The sequence below is a fragment of the Dreissena polymorpha genome, chromosome 3 (assembly GCF_020536995.1).
Source record: "Dreissena polymorpha isolate Duluth1 chromosome 3, UMN_Dpol_1.0, whole genome shotgun sequence".
NCBI classification, from domain to species: domain Eukaryota; kingdom Metazoa; phylum Mollusca; class Bivalvia; order Myida; family Dreissenidae; genus Dreissena; species Dreissena polymorpha.
The window spans coordinates 46,319,630-46,342,052 of NC_068357.1; the positions used below are offsets into that span (position 1 = coordinate 46,319,630).

A 22,423-nucleotide genomic window follows, 5' to 3' on the forward strand; every position below is an offset into this window, starting at 1 on the left:
TACGATCAGTTTATTTTTAATTAATTTAGTACGCTAACACAATAGCTCACATTTTACACGTGAAAATGGAAAATTATCTTATGATTGTTTTCTTTTTCTAATGTGCACAGAAGAATGTAATTTTGGTCCAAGAACGACGTCTTATTCATAGTCAAAATGAACAATGCACCCTTGTGCCAAAAACCCTTTTCGCTACGGAGGCAATTACCAAAACAAGCGCATTGGAAAATGAATACATTTTGTATATATCTAGAATCGCTCAGAAAAAAACAGGGCTGAATACATCTGCGTAATGTCTCATTCTAGATAAGCATATGCAGTCCGCACAGGCTAATCAGGGACGACACTTTCCGCTTTTATAAAAGTTTTAGATTTTAGGATGTCTCTGCTTAACGAAAGTCTAGTTAAGGAGGAAAATACCGTCCCTGATAAGCATGTGCGGAATGCACAGGCTAATCTGGGAGGACAATTAAAACACATGCAACAAACCCTGTTTTCTTAGGACAAAGCTCTATTCGTCACTGTACTCAAAGATCTGACGACAAATATATATAAAAACCGATATTGTAGCTAAAAACAAATATATTTTTTCCTGACAAAAGGGTAACAGACAACGTGAAAGAAAATTTATAGATTTATCGAAATTAACGCATAATTTAGGCTGGCGCTGAGTGATTATGATTTTTCAAAATTCTTATCGTAACTTAAATTTTTCGTACGATATTTAATAAGACACTGGCAATGTGGGCAGCACGCACCTCTATCATGCCGTCTTCTATGACATCTAGGAGACTCTTCACGGCGTCGAACACGTGGTCGATCTTCTTAGCTATCACTTTCGGGACGCAGCGGAACAGAAAAGGCTCACTATAATACAACAACAACAACAACATAATTTAAAAACAATTATAGCTACGTTTAAACATGTACGTATGTTTTTATTTTTTAAACATAACAGTGTTCGCGCTAACTCACCAGCTTGAAGACCGGGACTAGTGCTTTTAATGAGGCAAATTGTGAGACACCATCCCGATAGAGCTATTGTTGTTGTGGGATTTTTTTTTTCAGCAAATTATCATGAAGTAATCGGATTTATAATTTGTAAGCCATGTATAAACATTTGATAAATAACATCCAAGTCTACCTAGTATTATTTGTCGCAGCAAATAACCAATATAGATATATTACATTTACATACCAACACAATACAGGATACCGATTAAAATGAAACTATAAACATCGGGCTAGGTAAAGATCTTCGAGCTAGTGATTTTGATAAGCAACTAGTACTCTGAAAGAAGAAGGTAAAGACTAATAGACTGTCGAGCATGTATCAAGCAAAGCTTAAACAAGACTAATAGACTGTCGAGTGTGTATCAAGCAAAGCTTAGACTAATAGACTGTCGAGCGTGTATCAAGCAAAGACTTATAGACTGTCGAGCGTGTATCAAGCAAAGCTTAGACTAATAGACTGTCGAGCGTGTATCAAGCAAAGCTTAGACTAATAGACTGTCTAGCGTGTATCAAGCAAAGCTTAAACAAGACTAATAGACTGTCGAGCGTGTATCAAGCAAAGCACTGTCGAGCGTGTATCAAGCAAAGCACTGTCAAGCGTGTATCAAGCAAAGCACTGTCGAGCGTGTATCAAGCACTGTCGAGCGTGTATCAAGCAAAGCACGGTCGAGCGTGTATCAAGCAAAGCACTGTCGAGCGTGTATCAAGCAAAGCACTGTCGAGCGTGTATCAAGCAAAGCACTGTCTAGCGTGTATCAAGCAAAGCACTGTCGAGCGTGTATCAAGCAAAGCACTGTCGAGCGTGTATCAAGTAAGGCACTGTCGAGCGTGTATCAAGCAAAGCACTGTCGAGCGTGTATCAAAAGCAAAGCACTGTCGAGCGTGTATCAAGCCAAGCACTGTCGAGCATGTATCAAGCAAAGCACTTTCGAGCGTGTATCAAGCAAAGCACTGTCGAGCGTGTATCAAGCAAAGCACTGTCGAGCGTGTATCAAGCAAAGCACTGTCAGGCGTGTATCAAGCAAAGCACTGTCGAGCGTGTATCAAGCAAAGCTTAAACAATGAAAATAAGATGATGCGAACCCTATATTTTCTTTTTCGAGCCAGTCGGATAAACTTTCCATAGGTTATGAAATTATGAAATAAGAACGCGCTTTCTTACTGATCTTGAATCGGTAAGTGTGGACAGTCGGACAAACCGTCAACTTTGCCGTCAAAATAATCTGAAGTATTGACGCCATAGACGCATAGTTGTGACTTCGACGTCGCAGAAAACGCCTTCAGTGACGTCACTGACGTTATCTCATTGGGACATTTGGAGACGCAGATTTTGATGGAACCAATGGCACCTCTTGCGGTGTCAATCACCGACGTAAAAACGTTGTCATTGAAGTAGTATAAGTACCTGAAATTATAATATAACATGCAGATATTTGGTCATTAAAAATATGTTACTTGGACATGCATTGAATAATATTTCCATCGTCTGTGCCAAACATCATATAAGTGTTTCTTATGATAACAGTTAAAAATGCAAGAACTTCATTTGGGACGTGCTTTGTGAAAAGGATCTTTAATGCATGTTGGTAAAGTGTCGTCCCAGATTAGCCTGTGCAGTCCACACAGGCAAATCAGGGACGACACTTTCCGCATTTATGATATATTTCGTTTAAAGAAAGTCTCTTCTTAGCAAATATTAAGTTTAGGCGGAAAGTGTCGTCCCTGATCAGGCTGTGCGAACTGTACAGGCTAATCTGGGACGGCACTTTACGCACATGCATTTAACCCCCTTTTTACAGAGCACGGCCCACTTGAATGTCATTTTTGTCATATTATGATCACACATATTGCTTTCATCAATAACCTTTTCAAATAAGCAATACACAAATGTTAATTTCAATGTTGCTAAAAAGAAATAAACATCAAAATAAAAATCCTTATAAACGATGCGCACATAAATTAACTTTAACAAGAGAAAACGGTTTCTTAACCTGGAAACAACTTCATTAAAACCATTCTTAAGGAAGGTAATGGTGCTACTTGAACGATTTTAGAACCTAAAACAAATATCTTCATCCCGCCATGCAGAAAACTTTAGTCGGAAAGACGCAAAAGGACGTAAACTAGTCATACTATCTATGATATTATATTTTTTAAATCAAAATTAATGAACGTGCGTCCGGAAAATAAATCGATTCTGTATATATATATATTTTTTTTTATATAATACATACACAGAGTTTAAACGTCTGCTACCATCCAAATTAACCTCAGCAAAAAACAACAACAATATAAACCGTAAAGTAAAAAAACGGGTCCGGCAAATTTATTTTCTTTTGCTCATTTTTTTACAAGAAAATAATTACAATTCTTTACCTTCAAATATGTATTGTTTTGAATAGTTTTAACTTACTATAATTGCATTAAAAAGTTGAATGAGGCAAATATCGCCTTATCCGGGATTCTAACCCGAGACATCTGGAGGCAAAAGGCAAGTGCGCTACCACTGCGCCCCGCGGTCTTGCGTGTGCAACAGAGGAACATAACCGGTATATTTACACGACCTATTTTCTAAAATATTGAGGAAAAGCGTTTACCAACGCTTTTCTATTTTACAGATTTCGAATGATGTTCATTTGTTTATAAACCAGTATGTAAAGCCTTTTTAGTCAGGATTTTTATTTCGCTTGTTTAAAGATGACTCATAACTTATTCTTTGAATCTTTGACAATTATTTTTGAAATCGTCATTTTACTGAATTGCGAACAAGCCCCTTTAAAAGTTTAAACTATGAGGTAAGTTACGATGGGTTGCTTTAACGTAAGGGAGACTACTCAGTACTGCTGTGAGAAATCTAACGGTTGGAAAAGGCAAACTCATCTGCAAATACAGCATATTCTGATTGTTGTCTTTGTCCGTTGGGCATATTTTAAAATCTACCAATAAACATTCGGTTGTTCATGCAAACATATAATATATTTGAGCCACGCTGTGGAAAAAGCGGTCTTGTGTGGGACTTACATTCAAATTAATGAGATTACTGACCTTTATGCATGTACGTAAAGTTTCTTCCAAGACTAGCGTGTGCAGTTCCAACAGACCGTTAAGGGACGCCACTGTCCGCAATAAATGTATTTTTTGTTCACATGAAGTCTTTTCGAACAAAAATATCAGTTTATGCGGAAAGTGTCGTCCCTGATAAGCCTATGCGGACTGTACAGGCTGATCTGGGACGAAACTTTGTAAACGCACATACATCAAGCCCCGTTTTCTCTGAGCAAGTCGCATAAATTAAAATCTATACTGACTGTTTTCCTGTGAGGTCAAGGCCGGTTCTTGATAGGTTTACGTCCTTGATGACCCTGTTGTCCTGGTTACATATGTTACCCCAACTGTCCATGCCGTAAATTAGGCGACGTGGGTTTCCCATGGTAACGGCGCGATGGGTCACATAGCCCTTTATAGTTAATATAATGTGGTTATCATGTTGTTGTTATTGTTGTTGATGATGATGCTGCTGATGATTTTGATGATAATGATTTCATCATCATCATCATCATCATCATCATCATCATCATCATCATCATCATCATCATCATCATCATCATCATCATCTCATCATCATCATCATCATCATCATCATCATCATCATCATCATCATCATCAACATCATCATCATCATCATCATCATCATCATCATCATCATCATCATCGTCGTCATCGCCATCGTCATCAGCAGCAGCAGAAGCAGCAGCAGTAACAGCATCTCATGATCATTATCATCATCACCATTATCATCCGGATATTATCTTATCATCGTCATCATCACCATCACAACCATCAGTTACAACATAATTACCATGATCATGATTGTGCTTCTTTCTATTTAATAAAGATTTAACTACTATGTTTAGTGATTTGGTCAATTGCATTACCATGCCTCCCATAAATGCTGCAAATAGTATCAGAAACAGAATATCCCGACATTCTCTGTCCCTTTTTGGCGCCAGCGATACGTCATGCCCGGCGGAAGTAGAGCACTCACCATTCTGTAAGACAGAAAATATGGCTGTGTTGACTAAAATGCATCATTTTCAAGGTTACAAAGATATAGTGTACTGAATGCAATTGTAAAACTGATAATTATCCCAACGCTTTTGAAAAAGCGTGGGGATTTTGTGATTATCTCCGCCGTCCGTCTGTCCATCCGTTGGTCCGTCCTGGCCACTCTCTCCTCCTACACTATAAGCACTAAAACCTTGAAACTTACACACATGGTAGCTATGAGCATATGTGCGACCCTGCACTATTTGGAATTTTGATCTGACCCCTGGTTCAAAAGTTATGGGGGCTGGGGTGGGGCCAGGTCAGAGATTTTCACTCATTTTTTATGTTATTTTACTTCAAATTGATATTGAACACCTCTTATTACAATACGGTCAATCTCAACTATGCATGGCCCCATTTCCAACCCTGGGGCGCCCCGCACACATAGACCACGCCCATCTAAAATTGCCTTTTACTATAACTTCTTCATTTATACACCGATTTACTTCAAATTGATACTGAACATCTCTTATGACAATACGGTCAATCTCAACTATGTATGGCCCCATTACCAACCCTGGGGCGCCCCCGCCCACATAGACCTAGCACACCAAAAATTGCCATTTCTATAACTTCTTCATTTCTACATCGATTTACTTCAAATTGATACAGAACATCTCTTATGACAATACGGTCAATCTCAGCTATGCATGGCGCCATTACCAACCCTGGGGCGCCCTCGCCCACATAGACCACGCCTACCCAAAATTGCCTTTTACTATAAATTCTTCATTTCTACGCCGATTTACTTCAAATTGATACTGAACATATCTTATGACAAATACGGTCAATCTCAACTATGCATGGCCCCATTATCAACCCTGGGGCGCCCCCTGGGTCAAACATGCGGCGTGGGGATACGCGTCGGCCTCTGCCGCGTCATTTCTAGTTAAACATAATTTAAAGGGATATTGAAATCAATAACAATTAATAGGAAAAACAATTTTAAAAAAGAGAAGAAAATAACGAGGCGGAAATCTGGAAATCAGATAGTGTTAGATAATTATATCCACAACGCGCAAAAGTTTTCTTTTTTCGAAAGACATACCATATTTTAAGGTATTGAATGTTGCAGGTCTTTAATATGTTAAAATAGTGTTCATTTACGATCCAACGTCAATTAAGTTCTTACAGGGACTCGATGAGATATTTTTTCTCTTTTTTAAAAAACAACAACAAACAAGCAGTGTTCAACACTAACTATTCTGAGTAAGGAGTTCTTTGGACTCCCTTCTTCTGAAATTAAGGAGTCCGATCATTTTCATGTAGTCCAAAAATTATGACACTTTTTATATAACGTATTTTTTTTTTGGGGGGGGGGGGGTAATAACACATATTAACCATAAATTGATAAATCGTCTTTCATGTTTGGTTTCAGATCTATGTTCTAAGTGACTTCTATTCAATATTTGTTGTCAATTGTTATTTTAGATTGCAAAATTATGTAACAAATGCCATTAATATTTAAGTTAATTATTGTAAGTTAAAAAAAATATTTTGTATAATGCATTTATATATATGCTTGCTTGTTCATCTTCGGGATTGGTCGTTACAGTCAATTGCTTTATACATCCCCCCCCCCCCTACTTTTTAACATTACAAAAACAAAGCTAACAAAATGCAACAAAGCCCCTGACATTATCGATTGCAATTGGCATGGGGTTATTTACTCACAACTGATTCACAGTCGTTCCCATCTTCAGTGCATTTGGACCGTAAAATATGGAACGTCATAGCTGTTTTACGTTGTTACATTTCTTTCTGTCTTCTTTAGAATGTTTCTTAATATGTCAAACCGGCGTGATGTTTTGTGAATATGTGGTATTGACTTGTCAAAATACAGTCTTATTATGTCAAGCAGTCCTATTATGTCAAACCGTCATATTATCCTGTCTAAATTTGATGCTGACTTGTCAAAATACAGTCCTGTTATGTCAAACCGTCGAGTTATCTTGTCCAAATGTGGTGTTGACTTGTCAAAACATAGTCTTATTATTTCAAATAGTCGTGTTATCTTGTCCAAATCTGAGTTCGAGAGTTTCCACTATCACTACGCGCAAGCACTGCGACAAGAAACCAAATTAAAAAATAAATTTTGTAAAATGTTAAAGCAGAATGATGAGTGACATATTTTTCGGATGTTCAAAAGTGTAGACATTCTGATCTCGCGAATCGTGATTTTCTTATAATTCAAATCGTCCAACAGACTTCCGTGTTGTTAGTTTAGACCCCAGACACATTATTAGAAGAAAAGAGGAAGACTATTTAAAGTTACACACCTAATATAAAAATCCTGATCTTTGCGGTTTCAAAGAAGAAGAGTTTTGAAGTTATCGATATTAACTACACAAGCCTTCGTCAAAAATTCCAGTCTCGGGCTGCGGCAAGTTTTTACCTAAGGGGCATGATTTGAACAACTGTAACAGAGTACTACTATAAAACTAAACATGCGAAATAACAAGCCTCTTGGCACTGCTGTTTCTGAGAAGAAGACTTTCAAAGTTTTCACTAATTATATGTAACTAAACAAGTAACGCATAGGGCGGGGTCAATTATAACCCAAGAGGGATTATTTTAACATACTTGTTACAGGACCAGAGTACGATGTTAAACAAAAACTAATTCCATGCCCTAACGTTTTGAGAGAAAACTTTTTTAAAATATGTAAGTCTTCATACATTTCTTCATCAATAGGCGTGGCCAGTTTAAACCCAAGAGACGGTATTAAAAAAAACTTTGTAGAGGACCAGAATAAAATGATACATGCCAAAACCAAACCTCTTGGCCATGCGGTTTAAGAGGAGACATTTTTAAAGTGTTTGCTCCAAACATATAAAGCAAGAAACCCTCAGGGAGGGGTCACTTTTCAACCCAGGGGATTATTTTTAAAAACTGTGTAAAACTTCGGACGAGCCTAACGATCAACAAGATCTACTATATAATCCCTTCCTAAACTACTTTCACCTTAAGTCCTCTTTTGGAAGGGACTTAAGCAATGACCAATTCAGTTGAAATATTGTTGTGATAGTTTCATTATGATTTGGCAAAACATTTGTGTCTTGTTCTGAGAAAACTGGGCATAATACATGTGCGTAAAGTGTCGTCCCAGATTAGCCTGTGCAGTCCGCACAGGCTAATCAGGGACGACACTTTCCGCCTAAACTTGATTTTCGGTAAGGAGGGACTTCCTTGAAACTAAAAATACCATAAAAGCGGAAAGTGTCGTCCCTGATTAGCCTGTGCGGACTGCACAGGCTTATCTGGGACGACACTTTACGCACATGAATTAAGCCCAGTTTTCTCAGAACAAGACATATTGATTTCTAGATTGTTTAGAATTTCATAACACCCACATAAGGAAAATGTCTTAGCCCACTTGCACTCATATTTTTCAGTAGATGTTAACCGTTTTCAAACTCAGCAGATATACCATTAGAGAAAGCGTTCTGATCAAGTTTCGTGAGGATTGGGTAAACATGTTACTTCTAAAAAGCTCAGAAACTTTTTTATTCAATTTGACAAAGCAACCTAGTTTTTGAACGCAGTTTTGTAATTAACCCAATTGTCATTTAGACCGATTTCTTACAATGTTTTGTGATTATTTGAAATAAATATATTCTCTAGAGTGTTAACAATGTACATTTTGACAATGGACAATGCATGAACGATGATTAACAATCGGCAAATGTAATCACAAAAGCTCACTGTAAGCAAGTTGTTCTCATTTGATTTAATACGAACTCTTGCTAGGTACATATGTGTAAGCTATGACAGAGCACTGTGAACATGGTTCTTATTGAAGGATCTGTTAATAGACTGGGGTCATTTGCGTTCCAAGTCGTTTGATTAAAACTCTTAAATGGAATTTCTGTTGCTTTTTTTAGCTTACATACACTCTAAAATAAACAAAGTATTTTCCTCATAATAATACAATAATAAGTATACAAAATGCATCTTCTGACAACAAACTTGTTGACCAGAAAGGGGTTTTCATAGGAAAAAAAATTATTCAAGTGCATAGTGCAAATGATGGTATTGTTCTTGTTTTCTATATGCTTCCGACATCACTTAGTTTTGATTGAACACTTCTCAGTAACAATAGATCAGCTGTCTATTATCTTCCTTCTTAAGAAGAACTCGTACAGCTCTCAAACAGTGGTTGAAGTGTCAGGTCATGACTTGGTATTAAAAACGTCCTTCTGCGGTATGCAGAGGTTGATTAGTAAATTATTACAATTGAAATGTGGCAATAAACAGTTGAAATTGAAAGTTTGTATAAACAGTGATCGACAATGATTATTCTGGGTAACATTTTCTTTGTGAAGACATTCTGATTTTGCGAAACGAATAAATAAACGAAGGGATTTTTTTATAATTCACACATAATTTTTAAGGAGTCCGACGGACTCCCTTGACACAAAAACAAGGAGTCCGTGTCTAATTTCCACGAGTCTCGGACTACCGGACTCCCGTTGGTGTCGAAACCCCCCAAAAAAACTGCGTACTTCTGACAGAATGCAAGTTTTTTTCTTCATTAATTCTTTCTTTCAATGACCGTGTATAAGAGAAAATATTATACGCGTATGTTTCTCTATTGGAACATATAAACTAATCAAGTGTGTATTTATAACTGGACTTTATAAGAAACGATCTAACTCTTTATTATCGCTTTTTTCTGTTTCCACAGTTCATTGTTTATAAGTATAGTATATGCCAATCAATGTGCGTTTTTGCTACCCTCGCCCAAACAATATTATTTAATATTAATTTTAGTATTCATGTCCTATTTTGAAACGCGACCAGGTCGTAAAAGCCTTAATCATGCTTATAGTAATTCATACAAATTGAATATAAAATGTGCTTTTTTAACAATCAACTATATTCGTAAGTAATAAAATAGTGCTTCAATTAAATAAAATACATATTACATATATGCAAATCACAAATAAACAATACAGTAAAGTACACACAATATAGTATAATCTTTCTTTTAGATTTTAATTTGTTAGATACACATTAGCTTTAAAATATAGTAAAATCCGTACAAAATTAGACGTTAAAAAATATATATGCCATAAAGTTAATACTATACAATACAGACAAATCTAATGTTATTCTAGAATATCTCCAAATAACAGTAAAATGTATACAATTCAATAAAATATGTACTATATAGTACATTATATACAAATACCTCTTTAACTGGTTTCACTACGTTTTCAAATGCCATGTTTCATCTTCACTCATAGATAATCCAGTCTAAATCATTGATCTTTCGACGATGTTTAATTGATAAATGGTTACAACTTCAACGTTGCCTTATGTCGCGGCATACAGACCGAATTCGGTTCGTTGTTGAAACATGAAAATATAACAAATAAAAAATCCGGATATTTATATACGCAATAGTTTATTCTTTAATAACTTATTGTGCTATTTGTCAATATTCGTGATTCATCAAATATTACACCCAATGAACGAATTCTTCTTAAATGTGTACATATGTGCTGTTGTTTTTTTAAAGCTATTCCATCACATGTCTTCGTCCGTCATAAAAGCCACAATTATCCTTATGCAAATAATTGAGTGTTTATCGTTTGTGAATACATAATAATTGTGATAAAAGTCGACTTTAAAAATAAAAGAATGTTTCTAAACATAATTATTCACTATATGATTGTTTTTACATCCCATTGTCTGTTTTGCCATTTTCTAAATACATGAGTTGACTACAAAACTCTCGTGTTTGAAAGTGAATATTCGAAACGTGTCCGTTATAGCGTAGCAGACAAATCGCATTGTTACCTAGTGTTGTACAAAATGGATATGATAACATATCGAGACCAGCAACGATCGATGCTTGATATCAAAAGAACGTTTACTAACCCCCTACGTGAGTTATTGGCAGATACCTGACTGTGATTCCTCTAATAAATATCGTCTGCAGTGTGACAAATCGATAACATAATAATCGAAACTATGCCTCGTGCAATTGAACACAAACGGAGGAATATATATATATATATATATATATATATATATATATATATATATATATATATTCCTCCGTTTGTGTTCAATAAACAAAAAACGCTGTATTTATTTTATGCCGAAGCTTTCGACCTCACGGTCTTCATCAGCGGCCATTTTTTTATTTCATGAACAAATAAATACATAAATTAAGGACTTTATTAAATAGTAAATTAGTAAGATAATAGATACGTTGACATCCTCTGTTATAAATGCTGTTCAATATGTACGTGTGCTAAAATATGTGTATATACTGCCATGTTTTAAACGAATATTAACATGGGAATTGTGAAACTCCAGAAACTTTATAAGGGGATTAATTTATGATCCCATTCACTATTTTTTTTTAATTTAAAAACATGTTGTGTTCTTAAGACATCAGCATCATTTTTAATATCTTGCCACAAAATAAAAACTGTTATTTGCGAAAATATGCCCACTGTTGTGTACATTTGCATTGTCAAATAAGTTGATTATTGATTAATCATCATATATTACTTTCTTTTCGTTACTCATCATTTATTAAACGGATTCTTAACTTGGGCTCAAATTTGAATCTCATAATTTAAAATCAATTCATTTACGACGCTTTCATGATATGTTAACTGGAGTTTTCCAAAGCAAAAGAGATCCGCTGGATATTTGCTTTTATCTGGCTTATGAATCATTTGTTAGATAAGGTAATCTGAACGAAACTTCGCCCACATCGCGACCGTTTGATTCGGCGAGATACCTGTTAACGATCTTCATACATCGACAATCTTCGGGATACTTGAGGTCAAGGTCAAATTTGAAATAAATCGCTAACATGCAGCACTTGAAAGTTGACTTATTAGGGTAGTCCGCTCTCTAACATCCTTAACCCATTTATGCCTAGTGGACTCTTCCATCCTGCTAAGTTGGATCAATTTATGTCCAGAATTAGGGGTGTCTACTATATTTATTTCTATATTTTGAATATTTCTTACAGAAATTCCTTGACGCAAACAGCGCAGACCCTGATGAGACGCCGCATCTCGCGGCGTCTCATCTGGGTCTACGCTGTTTGTCAATGCCTTTTTTGAAGACGCTAGGCATACGTGGGTTAAGCAAAATGACTTTGAATGGTATTATTAACCAATTCAATTAGCGATAAAGAATTGTTTCTCGATGTTATTTATGTTGATGGTTGGGCAGTCGGGTTTGCGTGCGGATCTTGGCGGATTTAAACTTGGGTTTCGTGCGACGGCTGTGTGTATGTTAACGTTTATGAGGCCTCTCCGCGCGAGGCTATATTGTGCGTGGATCCGGTGTGAGTCTAAGCACTCCTATGTAAGTACTTACAAGGCGCACGAAAGATGGGACGAATTTTGAATAACGACTGCATTTTCCATATATTTCGTTCTTAATTAAAGATTTTATGTGGTGTTATGTGTGTGCGTGTGTGTGTCTGCGTGCGCGTGTGCTTGAGTTGCGTGTGTATAATTGTTCGCTTAATTAATTTGGTCGTCGCATGAGTTCTTATTTTATAAAAGTCCTCATTGGGTCAACGAACGGTTATGTGCAGTAGATAAGCCAGTCGAGCTCAGGTCGGACGTTAAGAGTGCTGCAATGGTCGCCGATCGACATGTAGATGTATTTCTTTGAAAGCAGGACATGTAGTGTTGGTGCATGCTTGGCTTGCAATGCACAACCTTAATTTTGTTGCAGCATATGAACACTTTTCGTAGCAGTAGCTTCTACCTGCCAGTCGCCGTTGCATAATGGCTATGGTGTCCGCCTAGCGACCAGGAGGTCACGGGTTTGATCCCTACTTTGGGAGCGTTCTTTAGATCTCCCTCATGGACACCAAGTATTGGTTCTATCCAGTAAACGGACTTGAGAGCGTTTAAATTATCCTTGGGCTTTCGATTCAATCGAATAACTAGGTTTAAACTGACATGACAGTTCTGTGAAACCTTCTCCTAAGTGCCCTAAATATTTCGTAAAAGTGTATTTATATAACCTATATAAATCTTTAGAGAGCCAAAAAACTTTAAATCTATTATTAAATCTATTATTCGAAAACATAAGAACTTCAATATTTTGATTGGGTCGCCGTATTTGGGGGCGTAGCGGTTTGTCAAATCTCGTCAAATACACATGATTACTGCCGAGTCGGTATATGTCATATCGAGGAACGCGTTTTTCACGAAGAGTTAGGGTGAATATACGTCGCGGTGCTTAACGACCCTAGAAGCGCAAATGATAACAGGTTGTAAAACATTACAGTAGACAATAAACAGCTTAATAGATTTATTTGTATTCATGATTGTGTACAAGTTGTTAAATCAGGATAGTTTTTATACAACGAATATTTATATTAATTGCAATCGATATTTTTTAGCTTGATTGCATAGAAAGCCTGGGGCTTATTGAGCCATTCCCGAGTCCGTTTCCTGCGAAGAATCCCTATTATAACTGTTTCAACTCGATATTGACATGTCCTTATATTCATGTATTTTAGTTTGTGCGTTACATGTGTTTATCTGTTTTAGCAAAATCAATGTTCATATGCTTATATGCTAATAAATGTTGTTGTTTTACTTTATGTACAAGAAAGTTTCTTGTAAAAAACGAAAATTAAGAGCGAATATCGTATAATTCAGTTTGAAATTGCAAAAAGTTTTTTTTTATTGAGAAGGTACCTTTTACGGTTAAAAAAAGAATATGAAAATAAAAATCAAAAGCACATGCTTTTTGCAGACAGACTCCGCCCACTGGTTGGCAAAAGGTGGTTGGCATAACGCTGATCTATACAAATTATGTTGAAAATTACTGTAATTTCCACAATCATTTAAATCTTCAATACATTTAACTCAATTGTATTATTTATAAAAAATTGATTTAAAAAAACAACATAAGATTGTTTTTCTATTTGCTTATAAAGCATTTGAAGTTATGAAATCAATGTGTCAAACATGAATATACACAAACAATATTTAGGTGAATTACTACTTGTAAAAACAAATTAACACCGTTTGATTATCATTGGTTAACCTTTAAAAGTAACCCAAACGGGTGTCATAAACATAAGTGACCCAAAGTGCCCCCCAAGTTCCCAACATGTGGCGGATGTTTGTCTAGTAATTGAGCAAGAATAATGATGCTTTCACTTGTATATTGAACCTTGAACCTTGAAAAATGCATGCAGTCGTGTGTGTGTTTTTTTATCACTTTCTTCGCCTAAATAAATACATTTTATAATATAGAAGGAACAACAGACAATTTTTTGCATATTTCTGATACTAATCAAATCAAATAACAAAAATGTTTGACATCATCATCATCCTCATCCTCATCCTCCTCCTCCTCCTCCTCCTCCTCCTCCTCCTCCTCCTCCTCCTCCTCCTCCTCCTCCTCCTCCTCCTCCTCCTCATCATCATCATCATCTCATCATCATCATCATCATCATCATCATCATCATCATCATCATCATCATCATCATCATCATCATCATCATCATCATCATCATCATCATCATCATCATCATCATCACTCGTATAGTATAGATAACCTGTATCTTTCTATATATTTTTTAAAAGGCTGACCTTGTAAACATGTTGTATTACGATGATTTTAGTAACGGGACGGTTAACTAAAATGTATTGGACAGTAACATAATTTTGAACCGCTCGTGCGCCTGTAAACCGTACCGGGTGATTTATTTAGTGGATAAAAAACCGTCCGATACAGTTTAGGAAACCGTCCGGGAAGGTTTCCTGGCGTGAACTATAGTACGGCATAGCGTTCTTTAACTAATTCAGAACATTTTTAATATAAAATGGCACGTTTGTGGAATCTTAAATATATACGCTTTAACGAAATATTCATTATGTTGCATTTACAACAACTGGGCTAAATTTAATAAGTGAATATTCATAAGTGAATCGTTTGTCTGTTCATTTGCAAATACATAATTTTATTTGCTGTGTTACAACTAAAACACGTTAAACAAGCAAAAAATATTTGCTTAATGTGAGTTATTATTTCGCTTGCTAATTTCACGGCGCGGTGTTATTCTTTGCGTTTCATTAGATGCATTTAAATCATTAATTTAACATTAATCAGTTGCCGCACATGTGTAAATCTTATATTTTAGTAACAATATTAGCATGTATAATCGATCCTATCGAGAGTTTTGATTTTTTTTATTTAAAACGGGTACACGTTTACAATTCTGTTCTAATCTTATAGGGGTGTATTGATTCGTGTTTGTGTGGAAATGGCGTGTATTTCTTAGTGTTTATATAAAAATTGCACGTTTGTCAAATCTTAAATATGTATTATTTACAAAATATACTTTATTTTGCGTTTAAAACATATGAACCTTATTTAATTAGCAAATATTTATGAATGAATCATAAGTATGTTAGTTTGCAAATAAATGGCAAATAAATAATTATTTTCGTTGTTTAACAAATAATACATGTAAAACAGACAAAACTATTTGCTACAGTTGATATGAGTTATTATTTTCGTGCTTATTTCACGACGCTGTGATTTCTTTGCGTCTGAGTTTTTCTTCTATGAATATATCGTATGCGAGAACGCAGACCATATAGAGAACTTTGGAAAATAAACACAATATGGCCAAAGAAGGAAAACGAAGAGTTAAATCAGAATATTGATGTATAAACAATTCCCGAAGATTGAGTTGCATATTTTACAAATGCATTTATTGTTGGTATACATATATTATATATAAATTAATGTATGGTCACCATCCTCTTCCGTAAATTACAGCAAAACTATTAATTTATTAAGTGCATCTGTTTTTAATGATCACCCCTGATATTGGTGGCAGTGTAGCGCCGTTAAATGTCGCATCGCCGTTATATGTCGCAGGCTACGAGATTTGTCGCAACGTTGACGATAAATGTCGCAAGGACCGATATATGTCGCAAATCCTACTTACGATATATGTCGCAACTTTAACGATAAATGTCGCAAAAATTTCAACTGCCGATATATGTCGCAACATTAACGACAAATGTCGCACACCTTTGTAAGTCATGTTAAAAATGAAATGGTGAAGTAAAAATGACTAAAACTTAAAGGTTATATCTAAATTACCCGACGGGGTTCTTTAAGTCGATTTCCACCAGAATGCTCAGTTTTTAGTAAGTATTGTCCGAATTGGTCAGTTGTGGTCAGTATTGTCCATAAATGTCAGCTGCGGTGAAGATCGCCGATTACAGCTAACTTTACTGTGTGAACGGCTTTACACCCAATGTCAGTAATCAGTCTCAAATGACAAGGACTCCGTGTCGGTCGTAATTACCAGTAAACTGAACAAGCTGTACGATTTTCCAACCTAAATATGAAAAAAGGCTTGCACTAAGGTCTGTGTCAATTCAATATTTTTGTACGGCGATAAGATAAGTTCAGTAGATGACAAAAGTCTCTTTAACGACACATACATTACTGTTGTCATTAACAAAAATAAGATACAAATGACAATTCTTCATAGAAATCGGAATATATTTATGGCATTTATTGAATTTGTTAATTTCACCAGATTATATTCAAATCTTCATAGTTGTCAAACAAATATTTCGTTTTTGTGCTCCGCTGAACGTTTTCGGATCTTTGCAAGGGCGGTTCAAGAAGGGCGAAAGCGGCGTGCCCCCCCCCCCCCCTCAAATCAGCCAAGATTTTTTAAAATTAAAATGTGCATATTTGGGCCTTAAAATCGAATGCCAAAGGTTGCTTAACAAAAAAAAAATGCCTTCGGCGATGGAATTAGATAGCACAAACTACTAGCAAACGTTTTAGGGTTAACAATTTTTCATTAAAGTACCGGCCCTGTGTAAAACTTGACCTACGCCCCTCCCCGTATTCGAAAACCCTGGATCCGCACCTGCTTTGATGTCACAAAAATGATATCACAAATTTACAGATGTTCAGATGACAGCCACAGTACGAAAGTCTTATTGCTAACAATCATTTTAACAGACAAATCAATTAACTTAAATAAATGGCAGCAAAATGAGATCGTCCATCTGGTTGACATTTAGTTTAGACATGTTTCTACAAGATGCAAACACGATTCGCGATTATAAAATTTAATTGGATGAAGTATTCTTATCCAACAGTTGAATTATCTGGGATTTCATTTTGGCACGCTTACTAGAGAAAGAACCATGAAGACAGCGATGCTGATTTTTAGGTAATTATTGTTTATGTTTGATTTTAGTTGGGCATGAATATACCACGATTGCTCGTGTGATTAAACCATGGTAACTATAACATACCTTTATATAACTTGATTTCATAAAAAGCTTTGCAAAGTCATATACATAAAGTAAATGTGATTTGCATGAAATTTGTTGGTGCATTTTGACTTTTTTTAATGTTAAAAAAGATATTTTAATTTTTAATGGCGATTATGAAAAAACATGACGCTTACAATTACTTGTTGTTGTCGGAGGCGAACATTAAATTCCTTCAAAACGTAGAACACGGTCGCAATATTATTGGTTGTTCATTTTCTTGTATCATAAAGACTTTGCCAATAGTCTTTTATCGAAATATTCAAATTGGTACATAAATACTGTTTATTTACTAAATGGTTTAACTATTATTATAAAATGCATTTAACATGAAAAGTATATGTATAAGAAAAACGTATTATTGTCGCAACTAGTATTTTCTTTAAAGCATCGAGACCAGGACCGATTTTATTATCTATTTCCTATTTGGATTAAACATACTTTAATAAAATTTATATGCAAAAATTAGAAATCTTAAATTCAGAAAAGGAACGTCTTTGCATCGCTTGCCTTCTCCACGGTGAAATATTACTTTTCTATGGCGAAATATATTTTAATTAATGAATGCATATATTGTAATTATTCAGTTTTCTAGCGGAAATTTTGCAAAATCTATGACGTCAAATCAAAAGCCGTCGACGTCGCCAATTAACGTATCGCGAGCGTTAAAGGGCAACTACTCTAAATGAATTTGTCGGAGCAGAAGTATAATGCTGCCACCGGCTTGAATACTTCGAGTTTTTTCATTCGCTAATTTATGATCATTCCAAGCGTTCATCATTGAGGTTACAGAATACTAAACAATCTCTTGCACGACGGTTACATTGCATTCACTGCATTAAAGAAAACCGTCTCATACCATGATATCTTTTATCAGTCTTAATTCATTATTATAAAATTGATATGTTTTTTTTTTATGTTAAGAAACCAACATACATACACACGTCGAAGCAATTCCTAACGTCACTCAAAAAAAATATGTTCAATTGTTTACATTTGTGAAGTGCGTGGAATGATTCCATCTGCGTAAATGGGCAATAAATTAGTTCCAAAGAGTTGCATTAAAACTCGCAAGTTTTTGCACGATTTATCGTACATTTAAAAGTCATATTTCTTAATGTAATGCATGCGATCTTAAATATCCAATCAAATATACGTTGGATGCGTTTGTTCGGTTTTATCTATTTTATAGACAAAATGGAGGGCTGAGCCTTTCGCAGAGTTGTATGTGAGAGCAAGGAACGACAACTCTGCGTGGAGATTGGCCCACGTGCCGTCGCAATTCGTTATCACGCGCTCTGTATTAAATAAGCCAATGGAAACAATCGATAGTATTCACCCCGGAGGCAGATTTTGACTTCTGCTCTGACAAAATCATAAGAGTATTCGCCCTTTAACTCAGTGCGCGTGTCTCGCGATACATTAATTTAAACAATACTGTAAAATGTTGAGATAAGGGGGTACGAGGGTCAGCCCCAAAGCATCTAGAGTGTTTCAATCATTATCAAAGTACTTGACGAATTTACTTGACACTTTGTCCATCCATCGTATTACCAAATGCTTATTACATGTGCGATCGCATGGGGAAAATACGTTTCGCTTGCTATGGAATCAGGGAACGCACAATTAAGGTCTCATATAATTGGCCGGTGCAGGTAAGGGGAAATGACGTCGTAACCATAACGTTTTAATTGGAATAATGTCAGCAGTGTACTTTTATGTCAAGTTTGGTAAACAGTGAGCTCTATTGCTTGTTGATCAAGGTCTTATAATAAAGATTCAAACTCCCGTATTGTGCGATTTTTCGAAAAAAAGTATTCTAAAAATATTACAACAGTTTAACGTTGATAAAACATAATTATTAGTTATAGCAATAAGATAATAGAACCGTTAACAGAGTTTTAGTTTATTGCTGTTAACTAACATAATAGTAATGCTTTATTTCAGGTTGATATGTTTGCTGTTGCAGATTATGATGGCGCTAGCAAAGGGCTGGAGGACGTGCGGGCTAATGTCCGATACAGAGTATAGGATCATGTTCGAAGCGGTTTCGGAAGGGACCTATCATGTACCGGTTGCAGAAAGGACACCCTTAGAACGATCTACACTGCGAAGATTTCACAGAAACAAAGAGTTTTATTCGATTGAAAATAATCGACTGTACTATAAGGGAAAAGAACTTTTGTGTGAATCAAAATGCAGCAAAGTTATAACTCATAATTACCATAAAAGTAAAGGCATTGGTGTGAAAACGAAGATATACTGGAGTTTCAGAGGCAAAGATAAAGCAAGTTATTTCTTAACTGCCGGATTATCAGAAGGGAAATGCAAAGTTTTCGAACAATGCCTCTCTAAAGCATGTGTGCAGCAGTTCTGTGCACGATATACTCGTCGATATGCAGAGACATGCAGTTATATACAATAAAGAAAAGTGTAAATTCATTCTAAGCGTAATGGAAATATTTAGTCGGTTTGTGCGGTTACGAGCTATACCTAGCAAATCAGCCGATGAAATCACTAAACATTTGAGTCGCATATTTGCAGAATTTGGTAAACCAAAAATAATTCAGCATGATAGAGGACGTGAAATCGATGGGGAAGTAAAACGGTTGTTGAAAGTTCTCAATATAAAGAATATCAAAAGTCGCCCTTATCGTCCTCAAAGTCAGGGTAAAGTTGAAAAGATGCATAAAAACATTGAAGCAAAAGATTGCATACGATTTGACGCATGCGAATAGCTTTGGTATAAACTGGGCAAAACAGCTACCAAAGTATCAACGTATACTTAACAATGACCCAAAAAAATGTCTAGCATGGAAGTCACCGCATGAAGTTTACAATGGAAGGGATCCTTATAATGACAATTCAAAGCTAAATCGCACACTGCTAATAAACAAACTAAGAGATGCCGCAAAAGTCGCAACACTACAGTGTAATAGGCGAAACGACAGAGCTCAAGAGAAGGCAAACAAAACACCGATTTATAATATTGGAGACTCAGTGCTGTTACGCTATAAGAAAAAAGGTTTATTAAATAGGAGAATATGGGCAGTAGATGGGGTGATACAGAAGCGATCTATGAAAACAAACATGCAAAAAATTAAATATCGTGTCCCCGAATCTCCTCGAGCAGGACAATCTACCCGTTCGGAAGAAAAATGGTACCACGTAAGCAACCTCGCACAATATACGTGTACATCAACTGGTGCATCCAACAAGAAACGGTTACATCGAAAACAGTATTGCATAGCTACAACAAAATCGTCTCTGCTTGAAAACTTGAGATCGGAATTCAGATTGCCCGTCGTAATGGATCCTATTGGGAACGGAAACCGTCAGTTTGGTGCTGTTTCATATCACCTACGCCAGAATGGAATACATAGGTCGGAAAAAACGCTTAGACACGACGTAGAAACTTTTTTGAGGCAAACACCCGTACTTGGTAATAGGATTTGTGGACTGGTGGAACTCAATACTTGAGCAACCACGAAATTATTTGTCGCGGATGTCTACAGAATATGAATACGGTGACCAAATAACATTGCAAGCGATGCCGCAGCTGTATAATATGAAGATTTTAATAGTGTCGACCAGGAATAGTGCCACTCTATTGATAAGTCCGGATGGGAGTTCATGTCTGTCAAGCCGTTACCCTCTAATAATACTTGGACATTACCCAGAGGGCGCCGGGGAGCATTACGTTGCCCTTGGTTATAATAGACATGTATTAGAAAGAATTGTAGACACATCAGCACAAGTAACGTGGGAAACTGATCCACCTACGAGCGATGATGACCTGAACGTCGGCGGTGATGACCTGAGCGATGGCGGTGATGACCTGAGCGCTGGCGGTGATGACCTTAACGCTGGCGGTGATAACCTGAGCGCTGGCGGTGATGACATACAATATTCAATACAATGTTATCGTAATTTGTGTTGCTGTAATAATGTTACAGTTTTATTATATCTTACAACATTTGGCCAATCTTGATAACAGCAGTCCATTTAGCACAGGGAAATCAACAACTGGCTACTCGAGCCAAGAATTATAAGAATTGATTGGGTCAATATTGACCACAACTGACCATTTCGGACAATACTGACCGCAACTGACAATTATGGAAAATACTGACCACAATTGACCATTTCGGACAATACTAACTAAAAACTGACCATCCTAGTGGAAGTCGGCTCAAAGAACCTCGTCGGGTAATCTAAATCTTACCTTAAAGTTTTAGTCATTTTACTTCAAGTTTTCGTTTTTAACATGACTTACAAAGGTGTGCGACATTTATCTTTAATGTTGCGACATATATCGGCAGTTGAAAGTTTTTGCGACATTTATCGTTAAAGTTGCGACATATATCGTCAGTAGGATTTGCGACATTTATCGTTCCTTGCGACATTTATCGTCAACATTGCGACAAATCTCGTAGCCTGCGACATATAACGTCGATGCGACATTTAACGGCGCTACAGGCAGCACTGTGACCACAGCAGGGTGTCAATAAACATGGGTATAGCACACGCGTTGGGTCCGAAAATGAAGTAAAGTAGGCCTTTACAGAGATAGATAGATAGATAGATAGATAGATAGATAGATAGATTCTTTATTTCCTCCATTCATGGAGAGCTTAACACATTAACAACAAGTATTTACATCATTAATGTATACAATAGATAATAATATGTGTATATTAATATATGTACATGCATATCAACAACAATAGAGAGACGATTTTATAATTAGACACTCACAAACTAACAAACTAGTCTCAGCAATAGGATTGCTAATTGATTATTCAGGCGATTGTCATCTGTAGTTGATAGCGTCATTTGAAACAACGTTACGATTTGTTCTAATGGTGTCTTTCGTATTAATTTTATAAAACACTGAAACCCCGTGGGTAAATGACAGCATCCCAAAGTGATTCACGTAACAGTTCCCTTCTCGAACAAAAACACACTGAATGAAGTAG

General features: G+C 36.1%; 1 protein-coding gene across 1 annotated transcript in view; it reads right to left on the reverse strand.

Annotated features, from left to right (window-relative positions):
- Positions 1-10,941, reverse strand: part of LOC127873995 (choline transporter-like protein 1) — a 33,342-nt gene extending 22,401 nt beyond the window's left edge. The window contains exons 1-5 of the mRNA XM_052418096.1: positions 10,316-10,941; positions 4,950-5,063; positions 4,323-4,471; positions 2,177-2,419; positions 759-867 (exon numbers count right to left, since the gene is read on the reverse strand). Coding sequence (XP_052274056.1) covers positions 759-867; positions 2,177-2,419; positions 4,323-4,471; positions 4,950-5,063; positions 10,316-10,351 — 651 coding nt within the window. The 5' untranslated portion in view covers positions 10,352-10,941. The remainder of the gene's footprint in view (positions 1-758; positions 868-2,176; positions 2,420-4,322; positions 4,472-4,949; positions 5,064-10,315) is intronic.
- Between the last annotated feature and the right edge of the window lie 11,482 nt (positions 10,942-22,423).